At 45.0% G+C, this 23,190-nt stretch overlaps 1 protein-coding gene across 41 annotated transcripts in view; it reads right to left on the bottom strand.

Moving 5' to 3' along the window:
* Zasp52 (Z band alternatively spliced PDZ-motif protein 52) overlaps positions 1-23,190 on the bottom strand; it is a 123,981-nt gene that overhangs the window by 54,293 nt on the left and 46,498 nt on the right. For all 41 annotated transcript variants that reach the window (XM_045764949.2, XM_045764948.2, XM_045764945.2 and 38 more), the window contains exon 2: positions 1,433-1,584. In XM_045764949.2, coding sequence (XP_045620905.2) covers positions 1,433-1,584 — 152 coding nt within the window. The remainder of the gene's footprint in view (positions 1-1,432; positions 1,585-23,190) is intronic.

The raw sequence follows: 23,190 nt of genomic DNA on the forward strand, positions 1-23,190 counted from the left end.
CGACGCTAGTGGAGAAGTTCTTGTTGGTGGGGAAGGGGGGGGGGGAGCTAGTGAAGGAGACCTGGGGAGACAGGGTTACTGTTGGGAGGGGGAGAGGCGAGCACACGGGTGGAGAGGATGGGTGTGGCGGTAGGACAGGGTGATGGGGTTGAAATACAACCAGACTGCCCGACGCCTCTCCCTCACATTGTTAACCAAATTAGGGCTAAATGGTGGCAGCAGTAGCGCGTGTCACTAATGGCACTCGCGTTTATTGAATATCCCTCCCCCCCCCCCCACACACTGGCCAGCATCCTCTACTAGTGTGGACCATCACTAGCAGTTGACCCAAATCACGGAACTATTTACTCTACCCAGCATGAGAGTAAGGACAAGACCAGAACATAACGATGCCAACCCAGAAGACACTGTTCAACATAACAGCCCAATTACACCTGATTAATCTTTGTATGTAGATAGGAGCTGCCTCGTATGGGCCAATAGGCCTTCCGCAGTTACCTTTATTCTTATGTTCTTATCAAGCAGACCACATTTTCCTCAAGCATGTTGGCTAAATCTTTATTTAACGGTTTCCGAGCTTCTAAATGCTGTCCTTGACCCATCTTTATTATAAACATTAGCGCTGCTGAGCTCGTACTTGAGGTCGATCTCGAACCCATTGTTGATGTGATGACTTATATTGAATTTTGTAACTAGCTCATCAAGATTGTAACTTGCTTAGCTAAATGAATTATGGGGTTCAGTCCCTGAGCCCATTATGTGCCTCTGTAACCCTTTCCACTACCGCCCACAAGATGGGTATGGGGTGCATAATAAATGAACTAAACTAACTAACTGCTGAGCTCAAAATTTGTCTGATGCAATAAGCCGCCAGGACTGAGATGCTCACAAACTTCTTATAGCTAGGGATTATTTTCTCACGAGAGTGATAATGACTCGTACCGATCCAATAGTAAATGTGAAAGGTTAAACGTTCATCAAGGACTAAAGACGATAGAACATATTAAACATCTAATCAGTTAAATCCACCGACCTGGATCAGGAATGGTCATGGAGGAACGTGCAATAGTTCCCTTTAACCGCGTCTACAAAATCCTGCCACAGCGGTGCTGAACAAATTGAACAGTTCCTTTAGCAGAACACAGCAAGACTACTGGCAGCACAATTACATTTTGTAAAGACCCTTTATCCGGTGGACGCTGTTTCGTGTACTGTGCAAGATACTCACCTCTTCGTGTGTTCCTGTGTAAGATTACGGGCTCACCATAGCCCGTGCTACTGGAACTTATTGTTCTGAGTAGCGAATCTTAAACAACAACAACGTGTGTAAGATACTCACCGTTCGATACACCGTAAGATACTAAGTTCGTGTGTAAGATACTCACCATTCGATACACCTTAAGATACTAAGTTCGTGTGTTCGTGTACTCACCTCTGAACGACGAGGTCGAAGGAGTTTCCGGCCCTGACGATGGCCTCTTGTGCCTCCTTGTGCCTGAGAGAGAGTGCATCCTTCCCGCCTATGCTGACGATGGCGTCTCCTGCCTGCAGCCCTGCCGAAGCCGCCACCGACCCGCCATTCACCTGTACAACACAAATTACAAAGTTCATACACAACTATACATGAAAATGTCGATCGAGAAATTGAAATAAGTTTATCGAGGTAAAATACACACAAAGGGATGAGGTAGCTCAAGCTATTCTCACCCCATTCAGTACATCGTGTTAATACATACATACACAATCACAAACAAACATTACCAAAATAGATCAAGAGAAACTTTACCAGATATTCACTCTGAACGAGTTAGACATTTGGAATTTACCTTTCATTCCGTAACAGTGGCTTTAGGCATTGTATGTACTAGCTCTATCTATAAATCCATCAATCTTTGTAAGATCTCTTGTATGTACCTTACCTAAATAAACATTTATATTTATTTATTTAATTATTTTTGAAGCTTTCCCTTAGGAATGAGCGATCGCTATACTGGCATTCGAGTATCTGGGATGGGCGAAACACTGTGGGAAATATAGGTGGAAACTAAATATACAGACCCAAAAAGACAAAAAAAATCAGGTGTTTAAAAGTACTAAAACACATTGCTTAGCCATGATGAAAACTGGTACACACACATGCAGCTGAACTGGAAATAACTGATCTTTCTTTATGTGGCCGCCAAACGAACCCTCTACAATGTTTGTCCTTAGTGCAAAATCAAAGAAAGGGGGGTTAATTAGCCTGATCTAAACTCGGATTCTTATGCTTTACTGTCTAAGAGATCACGCGCAACAGTATTATGAATATATACTAATCAGAAGTCATAGACAGAAGCACTCAGATAGTGTACTATCATGGGAGACATCTCCCGTCCACGAGGCTCACCATAGCCCGTGCTTCTTGCCCCGCTCCTGTGCCAGGTAAGTTACGGGCTCACCATAGCCCGTGCTACTGGAACTTATTGTTCTGAGTAGCAAATCTTAAAAACAACAACAGACAGAAGGGAATGAGAGTTGGGGGGGGGGGGGGGGTAGGGGGGGTAGGGAGAGGCCAAGGGTGGGGACGATGGTAGTGAGCCGTCACTGCTTCTGATTGTTGTTTCAGATTTAGCTACTCAGAACGAAGTGTCCATGTAGCACGGGCTATGGTGAGCCCGTAGCTGCTGCTGATGGAGTCACCCCGGCCTCCCGTCAAGCACACCACAAACCTATTGACCCCAATACCCGGGGCAACTGGTGTACACATGATGGTACAAGGGGGGGGGGGGGGAAGAATGGTCCGCCTAAAGACCCAAGCGTGACAAACTGCACATGTGTCACTCTTCGGAGTCACCCATTTCACATGTGCAGCTCCATGTAATCTTGTTTGTATAACAAAATAATGACAAAAAAAAATCAGACAAGTCATTGTAAAGGCATAAAATGATCGTGGATGGCAGGCGTGACGCGGTCTAGGAATAAGCTACATATTCTTAGAGATAGTAGCTCATTGAGGAAAGTAAATATGGTCCACTCGCGTCTATTTCATATTTTAATATAAACGTGAAATATTCTTAAAATATAAATATTCCCTCCTTCTCCCACCCTCTATACCGAATATATTGTGTAATACGAAGGGTTGGAGTGCTACTCACTGACGATATCAGAGTAATGGCAGCTCGAGGAGCAGCAGCAGCACAATCTCGTGTGAAGAATGTACTACTTGTTACTCTTAACAAGTGTATCTGGCAGTAAGCACAATGATCAGGATCATTTGGCCTTCACTTTGGTTAATTCCTTCGGCAAGACCCAATAGGATGCAGGCGACGAGTCACAATAACGTGGCTAAAGTATGTTGACCAGACCACACACTAGAAGGTGAAGGGACAACGACGTTTCGGTCCGTCCTGGACCATTCTCAAGTCTATTGTGATTCCCACAATCGATTTGAGAATGGTCCAGGACGGACCGAAACGTCGTCGTCCCTTCACTTTCTAGTGTGTGGTCTGGTCAACTCCCAATAGGATGGCTAGTCCAGCGATCAGAAGGGGGTATCGAAATTTACCTGAATGCGACCAGTATTTGTATACAACAGAGAATCAACGAATAGTATTTGGTCAAGTTAAACGGGTTATGCGAAAAACAGGTTGCAGAGTAAATAGGGTTTACTGAACAACCTGGGTAAATGCTGGTTTGGAAGGAGATTCGTGTTACAAATAGAGCAACAAATGTGGGATGCCTCGACTGGTTGAAGAGTAGGTTAGACAAATAAAAGTTTGGGTAGACATAAAGGAGCTACCTAGAATGGGTTTATAGGCCTAGCGCAGCTTCCTAAGTCTTGTGTTCTGTGTGTGCTGCTAAGCTGCTACAATTACGGGTCTATGGTGCACAAAGGCTCAATTTCTTTTCGCGATGTGTGTTGGAGGAGCAGGTGGTGGTGTTGGTGGAGCAGGTGGTGGTAGTGGTGCTGGTGTTGGCGGTGGGTCCAAGGCTGGCCAGCTGGAGACCTGCCAGTGCTCGTAGTAAGGGCAAGGAGCTGTGGCCGTAGTAATTGCATCAGGCAGTGGGTGCTGAAGCTTATGCAGGCCCTCCTCACTCTTAGGTTCAAGTAAGTCAAGACATAAAATGCATCCCAAAATGATAAGAGTAGCTTAGGCTATTTCTACCCTCCGACTCGTCTGCTTGGCCAAGAAGCTAGCTTTTGCAACTTCTGTGAAGTGTGCCACAATCCTTCCCAAGAGAAGTATGCAGCTGCAGCCCCTCATACTCACTTTTTTCAAGTGCACATTCCACGAACTAACACTTTATTCCAGTTAGTAATTATAGCATGCCGAGAAAACATGAATTCCTCTTCAATCCGGCCAATTTTTATGCATTTATCCGATCAGATATTCTCGCTTATTCCATATTTGCTTACAATCAAGTTCTTGGTGGCACATTTGGTTGGCAAAGATGCAGGCGACATATGAGAAATTATTCAAATACGAGTATCAAAGCGCAAGGCATCTATCACCAAATGCCACATTCCAGTGATACCCTCGAGTCTCGCTGAATTAGGCTAGGTCAGCTATTTCTAACCATAACGGGGTCACCTTGCAAGACCTCACCCCGGAAGCGTTGCCATCCGCCCCCACCCACCTACTGCGGTGAAAATGGAAGGTGGCGAGGGTCGTGTGGTGGTGGTGGTGGCGGCAAGAGCTCAGCCACAGCAGCAGAAATAGCCGCCGTGAAGCACAACACAAATCAAGGGTCCGGGTAAACAGCCGTGGCCCAGAGAACTGACAAGCTAGTACCAAACAAGTTATCCTTGACACTGCAAAGTGTCATGGATAACACTAACGACATTGATGACCAGACCACACACTAGAAGGTAAAGGGACGACGACGTTTCGGTCCGACTTGGACCATTTCTCAATCGACTTGAAAATGGTCCATGACGGACCGAAACGTCGTCGTCCCTTCACCTTCTAGTGTGTGGTCTGGTCATAATACTTTAGCCACGTTATTGTGACTCGTCGCCTGCACTAACGACATTGGGCGTCACTAAGTGATACTAACCAACTACTCATTATACGTGATGAAATCTAGATTAGTGAAAGAATAAAAATACCACACTTGTGTATTTGTGAAATTTATGTAAGGAATTTACACCAAGTCTTTCGCACTTTCTTGAGTGCTTAGTCAAGGCCTGAGTGTGAGATGAGGACAAGACTTCCATCTCAATGTCTAAATCTAGACGTCAACGATTTAGATCTAAATCTAGACAACGACTAGATTTAAACATTGAGATGCAAAAGTCTTGTCCTAATCACATACTCAGGCCTTGACATAGCACTCAGGAGAGTGCGAGAGACTGTAAATTCCTTACATAAATTTCACAAATACATAAGTGTTTTTTTATCCTATGGTATGTCTGAGAAGACATTGCCATTACTAGAGTCTTACTAATAACTGTATTCAACAACTTTGTTTAATATATATAGAACGGGATCACCGGGATGCAGTTTAAACAATATAATAGAAGTTAACAGAACTTGTGCTCTTTGAAACATGTTTACAACCTAAAACCGAGGCACATCTGGGGAAAATATAGGACAATACGAGCTTTGAAAAATACACTACAAAATGTGTATTTTGTATTTATTGTATTTAACACCAACACATTTTCAACACGAGATTTTAGGAGAGTGATCTTACATTTGAGACACCACATTATAGAACAAGACACTTAAGGCTACTTAATCCTAGCGTGACAAGCTAATGGCCTGGTAATTAATGACGTGGCCGGATGGTAGCCAAGAATTTGTCAGGAGAGGCGTGTGCACACATGTTGACACCGAGCAGCAGGTGTTATAATAGTGGTAGTCATGAAATCTGAAATCGGGTGTGCTTGGCACCCAGTAACATGCCTTTACTCTTTACTAGACATGTATTAATCACGAGGACCGGACCGCGGGGACGCTAAGCCCCGAAAACACCTCAAGGTAGGCTACGATGAGTCACAATAACATGGCTAAAGTAAGTTGACCAGACCACACACTAGTAGGTGAAGGGACGACGACGTTTCGGTCCGTCCTGGACCATTCCCACAATCGACTTGAGAATGGTCCAGGACGGACCGAAACGTCGTCGTCCCTTCACCTCCTAGTGTGTAGTCTGGTCAACCTCAAGGTAGGTAGGGAGGAGGGACAGGGCTACTTTAGAAACGGCCCTATTGTCCATCGATGCCCACGAGTGATTGCATTCACTAAACGAGGAGAGCTAATAAGGGTTCTAATTATCGCCCAAGAGTTGAACTGGATTATAGGTTTTAGGCACAAGCCAAATTAGAAAACCTTGAGGGGTTAAACAGCGAGACATACAAAGGGGTAATGCTCCAGTTTGCATTTCAGCAAGATGTAACGCTTTAGTCTGTCATGTATCTTTTGGCCTGAAGGATTGCACAACCTACATTATTAACCTCTGAACCGTCGGAATACGTAGTTTTCCCAAGAAATTTGTTGTTGTTCCAAAAGAGTAAGAAACAAAACTATGAATCATGGAAGCTCACAGCTGGGTGGACAGCGCTTCGGATTCGTAGTCCTGAGGTTCCGGGTTCGATCCCCGGTAGAGGCGGAGACAAATGGGCAAAATGTATCTTTCACCCTGATGCTCCTGTTACCGAGCAGTAAATAGGTCCCTGGGAATTAGACAGCTGCTACGAGCTGCTTCCTAGGGGTGGAGGCCTGGTCGAGGACCGGGCCGCGGGGACACTAAGCCCCAAAATCATCTCAAGATAACCTCAAGAAGCAGCTAAAGAAGGGAAGGGAAATGTCAGCGCTAACCCATTACGACTATGTAGCACTGGGAAGGGATCAGGATAAAAAATTGCGATGGGCAGGGGGGAAGGAATGGTGCCCAGCCACTAGGACGGTCGGTGATTGAACGCCGACATGCATAAAGCGAGACCTTCGCCGCTGCTGTTTTAGATTCAGCTACTCTTAACAAAAGTTCCAAGTAGCACGGACTATGGTGAGCCCATAGTGGACTTGCCTGGCACAGGAGCTGGGCTGGAACTAATTATGATGGACCGTCGCTCTACCATCCAGTTGAGGCGACAAAACTAGTTACCATCTATAATATAAGTAAATATAAAAGGTAGTCGTCCTGGCATTCAACACGTAACTTGAGAGACGTAGTAACTTGAGAGATGGGGGTCTTAGAGCCAGCAAGTTACATTACCGTCAGCACATTTACCACCACTACAGTACAAGAACGACTTTAACGAGAAAATCTGTTATCAATCATTCTTAGAAAATGTGAAAGTTTTGTCCTACAATATAATAGCAAATCCGTATTACATGGTAAGGAATGAAAACATTAGCAGCTTAAGTACTTTTTAGTTTAAGCTTGCATGTTTCATTTCGATACGCGAAAATATAACGACGCTTAAGTAGATGGATACAGCAAAGCTTACTAGTATTAAAGTGCACTGGAAACCGTTTTTCAGCGTAATATACTAACAAAAGCTTATCTTTGCTAGGATGATGAGTTACAATAAAGGATGATGAGTTACAATCTCTCACACATTGACCGGAACGTCGTTTTCTGATGCGTACTTTGGTCATCTATCTTATCTTGCCTAACAACCGCAAGTGAGCCATCTCTATCTTTAACGACACCAGACTGCATAAGTAATGTGTCGCTGGCCAATGTACCGTTAACAGAATTGACAACACACACACACTGGTTTTGTTGTTAAAAGTGAGAAAAGTTTCCCCTTGCTGGAGCTTGTCAGGTTACATTCCAAAGTACCCCGTTTTCTGTCATCACTTCAGCACACATGAAGTTGCCATTCTTAGCATTTTTCTTAATGTTCTAGGAACCAATACTTGCCAACACTATCCAAACACTTGTCTTACTTCATATTCTTGCATTATACGAACTATACATATACTGTATATAACAACCAAGGAATTAAACACTGAAAAAAGTTCTTTTGTAATTAGGCTATGCGTCTATCTTATTGGCTACATCGAAGATTTTTAACAAAATTCATTTAAACTTGTGTATCATCTTCCAAGAGCCATGTGTGCAAGCTTATAAGAAAAACTTAGCCCAGAAGCCATCCCTAGGGCAGCTACAGTCTAGGTTTGCGTTAAGTCACGATCTCATTGAAACAGAGGTCGTTGGAGTTTAAGACTTTACATACCACCAATCCTCTGTGTACATGTGGATCTCTAGGGAAAAGGTGATGTAATTAGAACACAAACAAGTTTATTTGGGACACGTGGAACTTACGACCACACAGGGGCCGTAAGAAGCTTCCTGCTCCCAACATCGTTATCATTAATTCAAGTTTCTGATGTATTACATTCAATAAGTTCTGAAAGCGCTGCACACCCGAGGTGACACGCTCTAGGTGGTAGGACACGGAGCAGGTGGCACCGCCCCAGGTGGCAGGGCACCGCCCCAGGTGGCAGGGCACCGCTCCAGGTGGCAGGGCACCACCCCAGGTGGCAGGGCACCGCCCCAGGAAGCAGGGCACGCCCGAGGTGGCAACGCTGCAGGTGGCAGGGCACCGTGACGCAGCAAACTCGGCAGGAACTTTCCTCGTGACTCCCAGGTGAAAGTTCCTCCAGTAATAACACGGGTACAGCGAGAAACATGCATGTCCTGCTGCCGTACACTGTACCTTACATTCAGCCAGCCTCTTAGTCTAGATAACGGTATTAATCCTGAACAAAAAATATAGTTTCTGAAAGTTTTGTAAACGAATCTGCGTAGGATGGTATTTAAGCACTAAACCGGTGGGGGGTCAGAGCACATCACAGCTAAACGTCTTTGCAAGTCAGGGCATAGAAAATGGTGTAGCAAAGTTTTGACAGCCGTTCCAATACCAACCTTCCAAATGTTACCCACAACTTCAACTCTACCATCATTTCACGGTGTGAAAATATGATGGATGATACATTAGATCAAATTCCTAGAGTTAAGGTATAACAGTGATGAATGAACCGGCTGTGACGTGGCAATCTCCCTGCCCCATGTAAATATGCCGTCTGACATTTTCCGGCTACAAATTTCTCTTTTCAGAACTTTAAGCAAGGCGACTGGTCCGCTGCCAAAACTAACGTAGTTCTTTACAGCCAAGACGCCCCCCTTTCCCTGTGGGAACATGCCTTGTCATCCATATACCAGCGGCTTGTACCACAGCAACAATTTCACCTTTCTTCCAATAGTGATATACGGTCCCCAAATTATTCTTTCGTCTGATTAATGTGACATTCAACAGCTAAGTTAACAGCCCTTCTTCCTGAGCGTTACCAACGTTAAAACACCCAAAGTTAACCAACCAGAGGACCCAAACACAGAAAACGGGACATCACATCAACTTTGCGAGCTGCTATCTTTGTGTACAACAGTTTTTGGTCTTTGGTAAATCTTTAGTAAAGTATGTCAAAATGCGATGCACTATTAGGAGAACGGGTTGGCATCCACCTATTAGGCTACCAAATAAAAACCCTACAATGCCACGAATCGTTTCCATCAGCAATGGTGAAGCCCATACACTCCATTCAATCTCTCCATATTGAATAATACTTTAACACGTTCCACTTGAAATCTATACATTTATAATAAGAATGTGTGTGTGTGTGTGTGTGTGTGTGTGTGTGTGTGTGTGTGTGTGTGTGTGTGTGTGTGTGTGTGTGTGTGTGTGTGTGTGTGTTTGTGTTTTTTCTCAGATGGGTACATCACTAGTACTAATACAGTAGTTAAGCACACACTAAACTTTTCTGCAATGTGTAGCATGTTAAACATCTAGAATGTAATGATTTAATACTGGCAGGTGGCATTTAGTATCTGCTAAATGTGGTTAATTTGAACTGTGAGGCCATTAAGTAAGGGTGTGAAGATGGAGGCGCCTCGCTGCTCGTGTCACACCTGTGCTAGTAGCTTCCACCATAGCCATCACATTTGTTGTTGTTGTTATAGATTCAGCTACTCGGAACAAGTTCCAAGTAGCACGGGCTATGGTGAGCCCGTAACTTACCTGGCACAGGAGCGGGGCAAGAAGCACGGGCTATGGTGAGCCTTTGCGTGTGTGCACACATTTGTTCCTAGCCTTCCCATTTGTATCAATCCTTCATCTCATTTCACTAACATTACCTGGTTGATACCTGGTTGATGGGGTTCTGGGAGTTCTTCTACTCCCCAAGCCCGGCCCGAGGCCAGGCTTGACTTGTGAGAGTTTGGTCCACCAGGCTGTTGCTTGGAGCGGCCCGCAGGCCCACATACCCACCACAGCCCGGTTGGTCCGGCACTCCTTGGAGGAATAAATCTAGTTCTCTCTTGAAAATGTCCACGGTTGTTCCGGCAATATTTCTTATGCTTGCTGGGAGGACGTTGAACAACCGCGGACCTCTGATGTTTATACAGTGTTCTCTGATTGTGCCTATGGCACCTCTGCTCTTCACAGAGGTGAAGAGCATGAACATTAATTTAGGCTAAGGAATAATGGCGAGGGGATGATGATGATGCTTCAGATTTAGCTACTCAGGACGAAGTGTCCATGTAGCACGGGCTATGGTGAGCCCGTAATGGCGAGGGGAGGTAATATAGCATTTTAACCCTATCGTTCTCGTCCCCCACCCCCTCACTTGTTTCTCTACCAGTAGGCCTATACTACCAGTCTTTATACTCCAAATCCCCTTTTTGATCCCAAACGTATTCAATGTACTAAACCTTTGGGGTTTAGTGCATACTAACAGGGTATGTTTTTGTATACAAGTACAGTATGACTTCAATGACTTCATGCTAGTCTTGTCAGAGGCCGCAAGGTTACAGTCATGTAATGTGTTCAGGTACTAGACGCACATGACTAAGTAGTTTACATTTGTGGTATATTAGGTACATAAAATTTAGTTATGCATATCAGCGGTGGAAATATTACTGGCGTGCATGCACTGGATACACCGGGCAAACTTAGCTTATCTTACCAAGATTCCCGGTAATACACAATTTTTAATGAAACATTGAGATTTTAACATTTAATACACTTCACCCTGGAGAGCCGGTCGGCCGAGCGGACAGCACGCCGGACTTGTGATCCTGTGGTCCTGGGTTCGATCCCAGGCGCCGGCGAGAAACATTGGGCAGAGTTTCTTTCACCTTATGCCCCTGTTACCTGTTAGCAGTAAAATAGGTACCTGGGTGTTAGTCAGCTGTCACGGGCTGCTTCCTGGGGGTGGAGGCCTGGCCGAGGACCGGGCCGCGGGGACACTTAAAAGCCCCGAAATTATCTCAAGATAACCTCAAGATAACCATAAATTCAGATTTTCTCTCTAACATTGCAACACAGTGATGCAGGGTGCGCGAATAGTTTCGCCGACAGTTCACATTTAGCCAGGTCAACATCGGCAAGTGATGCAAACTCCCAGAAACATTTATAACCGAACTGCAGTAACGTCTAGGAATTTGCCGATTTTATTGAGTCAGTCCATGAATGTTGCTCTCCTTACATGCTAGTTCGCTGCGCCAGATGTAAATAGTTTTAATGGGGTTCTTTGTGTATTATTGTTCTCTGGCTGCTTCTATACAATCTAAAATTATACCAACTTGTTAAATTAAATTAAAACTACACCAACTCGCCGCTTTTATATGATGAACGTTGCCAATGCGAGAACACCCTTCCATACTTTACATAAATATGCCTTTCATTCTACGTACATTTTTTTTTACTGGCACATATATACAGACAGTAGTAACCACATCTCGAGTCTGTATTAACCCGAGTATTTGTAACCCGTGAAGCCTGCTACCAGAGACGGACTTTTAGCAGATAAGGTCGTTATCGACCATCTTTGTTATCACCCTTATCATGCAACCTTAAGTGTGGCACCTTACCCCGTCCTGCAACCACACTGATCGAGGCCCCCTCTCGGTCGACCCCCGCCCCCCACACCTGCGGGCCACACCTTGCCTCTGCCTCAACACATCACAAACCACCCCCTGTCGTGGCCACACACTGACCAAGGCCATCACCCTCCCCCTTGTGCCCTGGCCAACAAATCCTCGTCTTATCTGCATAAGCAACAACACCGTTTTACAAATATATTAACTCTGAAAGTCATTTTTTGTTAAAAGAGACTTGTATTAGCGTATAGTAAAGACAGTTAATGTACCACGAGCTGTGAAGAAGTGGTGCGTCGCCACAATGACGGGTCTGAAGGATCTTTTACCTTAGGCTTGCCTGCCACCCAACACATACTCGGGTCTGCTCTCTACCTCCTCCCATCCACTTACGCGCGCAAAAAAATGCGCGCGCTTTTACACTTGCTTAATCCCAAAGAGTACACAGGTGCCCACGTCCCCATGCACTTCAGGATACCCACATACAGGACCTCCTCGACGAACGAGTCTAAGTTGATGAGGACATTTGCGTGACGGCAAATGTCGGTCGGGTCGAGCGGACAGCACACTGGACTTGTGATCCTGTGGTCCCGGGTTCGATCCCGGCCGCCGGCGAGAAACAATGGGCAGAGTTTCTTTCACCCTATGCCCCCTGTTACCTAGCAGTAAAATAGGTACCTGGGTGTTAGTCAGCTGTCACGGGCTGCTTCGTGGGGGTAGAGGCCTGGTCGAGGACCGGGCCACGGGGATACTAAAGCCCCGAAATCATCTCAAGATAACGGCACCGCTGGGTCTTTGTTTGATAACACCCACCTCTCGTGTCTGACAGCTACTCTTAACCCCATGACAAGACACATTTCCGCTGTCCAATATCAGACCCATTAACACTTGCAAAGTTGTATTCAAGAGCATCACAAACTAGTCAGTCTTGCGTATGAAGTTCTTGCTCAGAGAAACTGTTGTCAAGTACGTCAACACGAGCGCGCGCACACACGCGTACACACAATCACCCCGGCACTTAACACGTTCATCAACTCGTTTATCAACATATTTCACAAATACCTTCTCTAGCCTCCTTATGACTGACGATAGACCCAACTGAGGCAGGGATGCTCCCGCATGCACGACATGACTGCAGTTAGGTAACGAAGCTACATCATCTAACAACCACAAAGAACACAAAGGCCTAGATATAGTGTAAGAACAGGTAATAACGCGAGAATGAAAACCGATAAAATCACATTGTGGTGAAAGGCGAAGAGTACGAGGTAACTATCTTGAGGTTATCTTGAGATGATTTCGAGGGTTTAGTGTCCCCGCGGCCCGGTCCTCGACCAGGCCTCCACCCCCAGGAAGCAGCCCGTGACAGCTGACTAACACCCAGGTACCTATTTTACAGCTAGGTAACAGGGGCTTAGGGTGAAAGAAACTCTGCCCATTGTTTCTCGCCGGCGCCTGGGATCGAACCCAGGACCACAAGATCACAAGTCCAGCGTGCTGTCCGCTCGGCCGACCGGCTCCCTCCCTCCCTCATTCTTAACTACTTGTATTGCATCGCTCTTCCTCACTATCGTCATTATTCTTATCGTCCCTCCTTGCTCTCTTCAAGATTTCTTATTCCATGTGTTTTGAGAATTCCTGGAGGTTTAGCCAGATCCTCCCCGGGCCGTGGCTAAACCACTTATAGCATACATCCTCTTCCCGGAGGCGCTCTACAATCATGCCAAATTGTATACAATTCCGCTGAACAGTCTCCCAATGCATACCTGCCAAATGCTCTATAATTATTAGGAGCACGCACTAAGCCAGTATGACCACCAGGACGGACACGCTGGGTTACAATGCCACAATGAACCAACTTTAACCACTGATTTATCAAGGATCTAACACCGACGCAATAAAAAAAATACCATTTTTCCGGTACAGTAGTGAGAGGTTTATGGTGATTGTGGAGGTCGCGCAGCTGGGCAGACAGTCGGTAACACTTGCTGTAATAAATGACCCAGATAGGCTGAAGCTCGTCCAGCCTTGTTGTTACTGTTGCCCTGAGAACATTGATAAAGATTAAGCCACCCAAGAGGTGACACGGGCATGAATAGCCCGTAAGCCGTGAGAAGTAAATTGGCTACATTTATGTAAATTATACAAACACTACATCACTACAGACGGTTGAGAGGCGGGGCCAAAGAGCTAAAGCTCAATCCCCCCGCAAGCACAACTAGGCGAGTATACGGTAATACAACTTCTGGATGAGCTTCAGCACGTGTCCCTATTATGACAAGCGTTACGTTACAAGCGTTTAAGTGTTATGCTTAAACGGACACCTCGACTGCTATTACTGCTCGGCCTCTCCCAGCCAATGAGCGACACGTGTACAGCAAAACTAATATCTATCACACTGTGTGTCTAGCCACATTTCATGTGATACAGCAGCCCCAATGGACGTAGGCGTAAATAGTGAACATAATGGGTGCGCAGTGCGCAGGTGGTGCAGCCAATCCCCCTGTAACAACGGGGGGGAGTTATCCAGATGGTGTAAACTCGCCTGCTCCCCACACCTCCACACCCGGGGCGTTATCACTTTCGGCGGCCCTCTTATTACGATTGTGAATCTAATCTCTGTTTACTTCCATGTCTAAAGTCTCCCTGGTTAAGTTGCCAATCTCGGCCTCATTGCATCTTACTATAAATAAAATAAACTTTACTCCAATATTTAACTTAAATTTAGACATAATTGTTCGCAGTATATAATCTGGTGTGCAATCTAATAACGATTTAATGACAGAACTAATAACCTAACAAGAGGCAAAGTAATCAAGTTTGGTGTGACAGGACCCAAGATTACCGCACTGCCCTGTCCGGTAAAAACACTGCCATTACTTTGCTCACTCTGGTTTTCATGATGATATATTCTCATAATACACTCAAGAGTTTGCCAGTGCAGACTAATCACGTGCCGTTGTATTACTAACCATTCTGTGTGATGGGGATTTTTAGCATCATTTAGATGGGCTGCTTCCTGGGGGTTGGGGGGTTGGGGGGTTGGGGAGGGGTTGGATTTTGTAACAAAAAGGAGGCCTGGTCGAGGACCGGGCCGCAGGGACGCTAAGCCCCGAAATCCTATGAAGATAACCTACCCGAACACCTACGAATAGAAAACGGGACATTGGCAATTCTCAGGATAATGATGGCCTACCGTTTGACCTGTGGCAGGTGGCTGCAGGTGACTAATCTCCAGGTGTTATAATCTCGCCACTTAACGTCCATTCTCATTAGACCCTTCAGACCTGTTGAGATGAGGTACCTGAAGCTTTGCAATATCTTTAGCCACTCCCTTGTGCTTCAGCAGCTACTGATCACATGCCCCTGAATGACCAATCATCCTTCGAGACGGGGATTTTAATTTCACACAGATTGCGCTGGACAATCTATGTAGCCCTTCATATAGCCTAGGGTACTTTTAGAAATGCGGATATACAGGTGTTATTTTTTTTTAAGATTCAGCTACTCTGAACATTACAGCCCTCGAAGAATTAAAGAAAACCACATTTAGGCTAGTTGCAATTTATTTAAGAATAAGATAAGACTATAACTACTAAAGACTGGATATCAAACACAGTTGCCAGCTATGTAAAGACTTAAATATGTTAATCTTCAGAGCACTATTCTGACAAGACCAGAGAATGTTTACACTAACACTTTAAAGCATAATGACGTCACGAGCCGTTCCTGACCTTGCCTCACTAGCCTCAAGCAACCAGATACTTCTCTGAGCCACATCCTCTTCACTGACGCCACGGAGGAAACATAACTGCAGGACAATGTTTACAAACAACGAACATATGTGCAGGGTAAATGTCCTGTTGTCACGGCGCATGCGCTCTCCAGGTTGTGAAGGATATAACCAAAATTGAGGAAGTACAAAGGTTTGCAATAAGACCCGTGCCCGAGCTAAGAGGGCAAAGCTATGAGGACAGGTTTTAAGGCAACTACTTTACCTTGGAGAGAAAAAACGGGGGAATATGATCATTGCAATCATTCTCCAGTTTAGGGATTTTCTGATTCCACTAAATCCCCCCCCCCCATTCAGTATACATGATACTGAAAGGAATCGACAAGATGGACAAGGGCAGCCTCTAAGAGGGAGGGAGCAGGACGAGAGGACAAGTGAATGCATTGAAAGACCTTGTGGAAGCCACTTCCATCCACAACTTTTAAACCAGATTCGACAAAGAATTCGAACGTCACAATTAGTATAGAGCAACAGCTACAAAGCTAGTAGGCTGGGCACTAAGAGCTATACCTCACTTCAGCGCGAGTCCACCCCCCCCCCCCGACAGCGCGAGTCCACCCCCCCCCCGACAGCGCGAGTCCCCCCCGACCTCAAATTGCCTGCACCGCCAGGTAGCGGGGAGCATCGCTCCTGTGCCAGGTAAGTCCACTACGGGCTCACCATAGCCCGTGCTACTTGGAACTTGTTCCGAGTAGCTGAATCTATAACAACAACAAGGTAGCGGGCCAGAACTGTGTACCACCTAATGCTGCATACTGCTGCTCACTCCAGATAGATCGGTCGGTCGGTCGGTCGGTCGGTCGGTCTGTCTGTCTGTCGGTCGGTCGGTCGGTCGGTCGGTCGGTCAGTCACGAAGCCTTCCGAATTGTATGGGACAACTAATGGATGGAAATAAAGTAGCGACCAGCCACGGATGGTCCCGCCCTAACACCAACCTCGTGCAACCCCTCTCCCCCCACCAACACCTCTTAAGGGAACATACGGCACAGAGAAAATAAAAAAATCTACAAAATCTTTTATTTTTAATATGAATAGCTTATGCTCCTCTATAGGAAGCAGTCAAAGGCAGCCAAGATAGTAGTAGTAATTTGTCCATATTAACGAGCGTTTCTGATTGGTTACAATAAGAAAATGGCTTGTACTAACACATTCCAAAGGTCATCGGGATCCTTGATTCACGCCTGTTTATTTCATCTCTGCAAGTGGCTGTCTTCTCACCCCAAGTGTGGTTTAGGGGAGGCGGAGGGGGGTCTGTCCTCACAACTTACTCTTGAGTAGAATTTGTCTTGAGCCAGAGTCCAGACTCAAGTGAGTTCCTGTATAACTTAAATACTCGCACACTGGGGGAGGAGGGGACACTGGGGGAGGGGGGGACAGGTTTGCAATACGTGAAGGCACACCTGCACCGTGCTGCACTCTAGTCACTTCAAACATGGTGCAAATACAATTAATCTCAATGCCAGTCACAGCAACTCACTAACATCGGCAGCAAAACTAACTGCACACAACTTGAATAGCAGTATCAAGGTAATGAAGTGGTAGGGTTGGTGGATGTGGGTATTTGTCAGGTGGGATGTGTGGTCACGTTCAGTAGGTGCTTGCCCTCAGTCAATACCTCCCACTACCCACTTGACCGCAATCCTCGGTTCTCACACCTTCACTATGTACAGGCCAACGCTGACATCAGTCCTAAAGTTAAGTGTCTGGAGAAGATCCAGTACATTGTGTACTGGATCTTCTAACACTGTATATATATATCCCTGCCCTTGTGTGACAGCGCACAATAGAAAGTTGTTTTCATATATCCATACATTAAAACATTGATTGTAACCGTGATATATATATGTGCTTCAGCCTACAGTTTAGACCTATTGTCTTATGACCCTCTGTCCTGAGTGACAGTGAATACCAGCATTATCCTCACTTTAATAAGACTATCAAAATCCTCAGATTAGGCAAAATTGTAATTAATTTTGTCAATAAAGATAATAATAATAATAATAATGGTGCGTTACTGTTCTAGTCTGATGTTCATTGGTTGATGATCATGTTTCACAGAGTTCCTGAATTATTTGGTCATACCGTGGACGGTGTTTTGCTGCTTCGAGATTTTGCATAACTTTCTTAAAGGTATTTAAAGGTATTCGAGAGGTGGAGGGACCAGAAGAGCCTTGTACAAGTGGTAGCCTATCTTCCTCCCCACCACCACCACGTTTGAGAACAGGGCCGCCACTGTACCATTGCCTGTCCTGAATGACCAGATAAGAGCGCATAGGAGTGCGCGTCACCAGACCTCACCACCCACTCAACCACTTTGTGGAAAATCTCATCAAGCTAAAGATAAACAATGATTCATTTCGACGAGTCGAGTAGTTAGTTTTGACAGCTGATAGAAAGTGGGGGAGGCGTTTCAGATTTTGGTAACGTTGGTGTTCCTGTGGGCGGGCGGGCGGGCGTGCATGTATGTATGTATGCAGGATGTGTGGACCTGGGGAGGAAATGCCCGCGTTGTCGGCGGAAATACAGGGGTAGGTGGGAGCGGGTGGGAAGGAAACATGCATGAAAGGTACAGTAGGTGGAAGAAAACCATGAGCGGAAGAACGGTGTTGAGAAAGTAGTATACAGAACTATACGTAATGAGCTACACGTACCTCGCCATCACGTTTCCTGCCCCCACACCCCCACATTTCGTTTTTTATTATGCACCCCATAACTATTCGTGAGCGGTGGTGGAAAGGGTTACAGAAATCTGTTCAGGAACTGAACCCCCATAGTTGGTTTAGCTAAGCAAGTGACAATCTTGTGAAGCTAGTTACACAATTGTTAATATTACATACACATATATTATACACATACACACACACGTATACATATCAATAATTGTTTCCTACACCTACACTGCCCCCTCACACTACTCCCCCGCCATGTAGTAAATAAATCTCCTCCATCGCCCACTGGATGGGTGTGGGAAGAGAAGGAGGGGGGGCAAGTGCATGACAGGCAAATTAAAAAGTTACACAGCAAGTCACAATAACGTGGCTAAAAATAAGACATCCAACCCACACATCTGTGGGTTTGACGTCTAACGTAAAAAAAAAAAAAAAAAAAAAAAAAAAAAAAAAAACGACGTTTCAGTACGTCCTGGACCACAATCTACTTCATAGGTCGAGAATAGACCGAAACGTCGCCATTTCCTTCGAAAACAAAGGGGTGGATTCCTTAGCTTTAAAATCACCTCAGGTGACAAACCATTTTGCCATTCGCCTACAGGACGGGAATGAGGCCCATAATAAAACATTAAACATTCATTCACCGCGTTAGAGGGGAGGGTTTCTTGAAGTTATTGTGAATTTCCTTAATGTAGGCCGAGCGGAGAGCAAGCGGGACTTGTGATCCTGTGGTCCTGGGTTCGATCCCAGGCGCCGGCGAGAAACAATGGGCAGAGTTTCTTTCACCCTATGCCCCTGTTACCTAGCAGTAAAATAGGTACCTGGGTGTTAGTCAGCTGTCACGGGCTGCTTCCTGGGGGTGGAGGCCTGGTCGAGGACCGGGCCGCGGGGACACTAAAACCCCGAAATCATCAAGATAACCTCAAGATATGTTAAACTATGCAAGTTGCTCATCAAGGCTGTAGTTTGCTTAGCTAAACGAACATTAGAGTTCACTTTCCGAGCCGATAGTGTGCCTTTCTGCCCGAAACGCTGCGCGTACTAGTGGCTTTACAAGATTGTAAATACTATGCTATGTATTCTCTCTAACCCAATGTACCGTCTTGTATATAAATAAATAAATTTAACCTTCTCCGGTGACACTCGCAGGATAAGTATGGGGGGGGGGTGTTGATGAAGGAGGAGAAAGTGCTAAGCCACTATGGCTATAGCGCACAGCAGGGACATGGAGCCTTAGCGCACATGAGGTCCTTAGGGTGAAGGAACGATGCTCAGTCACCGAATTTGGGGATCGAACGCCGTCCCTGCAAGAAGCAAGTTTTGTTTTCTTTACCGACCAGTGCAAGTGGTTGGAGTAAACTAAACTTAACCTATTAAAGTTTATATCGTCAAGTTCTTAAACTGTTTCCGTACTATCCAGTCACAGATAACACTTTCTGCGTAATATTGACACTTTCCGCACTAAGTGTATCCCAAGACACTTTCCCACGCCAATGAGGAGACTAAAGCCGGCTTGCACTTTATACTCACTGTTTTCAATGTTTTATACAAGGTTACCATCACTCGTCTTCAAATTATCTAACTAAATACTTGTCTTCCACAGCAATCCCAATTCTTTAAATAATAATTACAGCAAGGAGGCCTGGGCCAGGACCGGGCCGCGGGGACGCTAAGCCCCGAAACCATCATCTAAGACATCGGTGTTTCAGCATTTGACTTGTGCACTTTGTCTCCTCAATGGATTTTTATTTTAACATAGCATTTATATTTATTTTTTCGTCATCCCAATGAAGACAAAAATCTGAGGGCGTAGATCCTACCCTGGAAACACAAACCGTAACTGTCTCTATTTCCCGCTTGTTACAACTTGTAATAAAGTTGTTACATCTTGGCTTAACGTGTTTATGACGTATTAGAACGTTGTTACAACTTGCTATATTGGTTGTTATAACTGGTTAGGAGGTGTTAAAACTTGTTCGAACGTTGTACCAACGTCGTAGTTTCGGTGTGTGTTTGGTGGGTACCCAGGATGTTCAACACTAGCACTATCTACAATGTTTTCATTTTAGATCTAAAATAAACATTTCCCATCATTAAATATTCTCATTCACTTTACTACCTGCTGACTTATTTACAAGAATGTGTTTTTCCCGAAGGTATCAAAGTTGTGTTAATGTACTGTAATCCCGTTTCTATATAACTCAAACTGTTCCATCTGTAATATTGAGGGTAAAGGAGCCATCAACTGGTACTCCATCACGGTACCAGGCCAAAACCTAATATGCGAGGTTCACGTTACCTAATACGTATCCAAGTTTGGTGTAGCATCAGCCGCTTGCCTGCTATAATTAGTGGTGGAGGGTGGCGGCGGGTCGCGTGTGGGGCGCGCCAGCTTCGGGGGAACAGCTGGCTAGCGACAGGTGGTGCTTAGTGTCGGCCAGTGGGTGTTTGATCTAGACGTTAAGAGTGCCCCTCCCCCCCCCCCCCCACCCAACACACCCTCACTGCTCCCCCCCCCCCAGGCCACAGTACCTTCAGTATCAACCCTGGCTCCCTCACCCTCGTTCCTAATTCACCACCACTACCGCCCTTTCTTAGGACTGAAATTGAAATAAGTTTATTGAGGTAAAATACACACACAGGGATGAGGTAGCTCAAGCTATTCTCACCCCGTTCAGTACACCGTGTTAATACACACATCACAAACATATTGCCGAACATTCTGAGAGATAAACATATACATTTCCTCCTTTACACAAGTAAGGACACTTAGGATTAAACCCTCTTAAAATGATGAATAATGCCTTCACCGACAGCAGTTAAATATTGACCCTCGGCACCCACCTGAATACTACAAACACCCACACAAATAACTACTTACACTCTCACGCTATATCTTCTAAACAACACGCGTTAGCCTGTAAACATTTAACATTCCTCTCTGCACCAATCACCTACCCCCAGACCCCTCCCTCTCCCTCCAAAATTCACCCCAAATAAAATGCTCACATTATATTACATTATATCTATCAATAGTAGATTCTCGTGGCACAACACCTCAAAAGAACTTTCATGAACACACACACACACACACCTACCAGAGTATTCTGTTAAGAGATAACTTCCACCCCCACTCGCCAGGTGAAGTGGCTGGGAAGATTACCGTGTCTAGAGAAATCGGTTCTTTACTCTAAAAGTGGCTAAGTTTGGATAGCTTAAAAAATCTGAGCATGCTCAATAAAAAAAAAAAACATGAGCCAAATCTCAAATTTAGTGCCCGTGCAGTCGAGAAGCGCGCGCAGATACTCACAAAGGTATGAGGTCGAGTGTGAGTCGTTTGTTAGTAGTATTGATGACTTATGGCTAAGATCTAAGCCCCGTCCATAACTAAGAAAATAGCTTGTGATAAAACTTGCATCCCATCTTGTGTATACTTAAGATGTTGCCAAGAGAAAGATGTAAACAAATTTAGCTTTGAGCCTAAAGGTATGGTTTTCATAATGCCAGATATACTAATTTGCCAGATTTGGCTTCCATTTAATCTGAATGAAGCCTTGCACTGTATAGAGTTAGTGGCGTAGTGTACTGCACAGTTATGCGTAATGTTTGCCTATCAAGGTAGGCCTAGATTGGTATAATTTGAGTGAATAGGATTGGGTAGAAGTGAACTAATCTATAATTTGTACTGTTAACCAAGTGTTAACAGTATTTATACTGTTAACGTAATAAATCGTTAGGGGGATTGTGGAGAATTTATTTAAACTTAAGTTTAATTTATACAATTTTTAGTTAGAATTTTGTACATAAATCTGATTAAGTCAGCATATCTGTGCGTGCGCCTCTTAAAGTTTATCATACTGTAGAGCCCTTCAAGTTGCTGACAATCTCCTTCGCCATCAAACTTGCCTGATGACCAAGGCCAGTTATTGACAGCATTTCCCCTCCAACATCAACTGGCTGTGGCGCCTGGAAATCAACCAACCTCATCATACCCGTCAAGAGGCAAGCAGACAAGGGTTGTCATTTAGGCTCTACTCATATCCTTGCTTACACACTAAAGAAAACTAACACATCTTTAGGTGTTGACCTTCAGCGATGTAATATTTGTTTAGAATACGACTGTTTATGTTCGCCCCCGTGAACAGCACCGGACACTGCCAGCGACGTCTCGCCACCAACGTCTCAACATACTAAGAAGGTTAGGTGAGGTCGGTGTTTTCTATGAAGCTTTTCAAGGTAAACTAAAATATTCACAATTAGTATGTCACATATGCACTTATTTAATAAGCCAATATTGACTGTAAGCAAGTGCGAGAACGGGTTGCGCCACCACACACCTTCACTTACGTATGTATAATTACATTTTACATGCGAATATTAAGCATTTGACCTTTCTTTTGGATACTAACACGTGGAGGTAAAAGTTTGGACTTGTGACGTCGGTAAACTGCGTCGCACTTGGTGTAGGCCATTAACTAGCGTTGATAAGTGCGTCCACTTGTAACCCAAGACAAACTCTTGACTAATATCCTCAAACAGGTCTCATCAAGGCAACTAGTAATGTGATACTGACTCTCTCTAATCAATGGTTCCTAGCTCAACAGAGCTGATGTACCACAGCACCTAGATCAGGAACCAGTGAAACTAGGTTACCACAACTCTAGGGCAAACCAACATTACCCCTACGGGACCTATCTCCCCCCAAACCCTAATTTCGCTACAGCTTCCCTCAATTCATAGGACCTTTTCTTGGCTCCAATCCCGTGACCTTACCTCAATTACATATACCCATCCTAGCCAAACTTTTGCTTCTAACCATCTCGCTCATCATTAAATGGTGAAATAAGTAAGAACTAG

The sequence above is a fragment of the Procambarus clarkii genome, chromosome 69 (assembly GCF_040958095.1).
Source record: "Procambarus clarkii isolate CNS0578487 chromosome 69, FALCON_Pclarkii_2.0, whole genome shotgun sequence".
Classification (NCBI taxonomy): domain Eukaryota; kingdom Metazoa; phylum Arthropoda; class Malacostraca; order Decapoda; family Cambaridae; genus Procambarus; species Procambarus clarkii.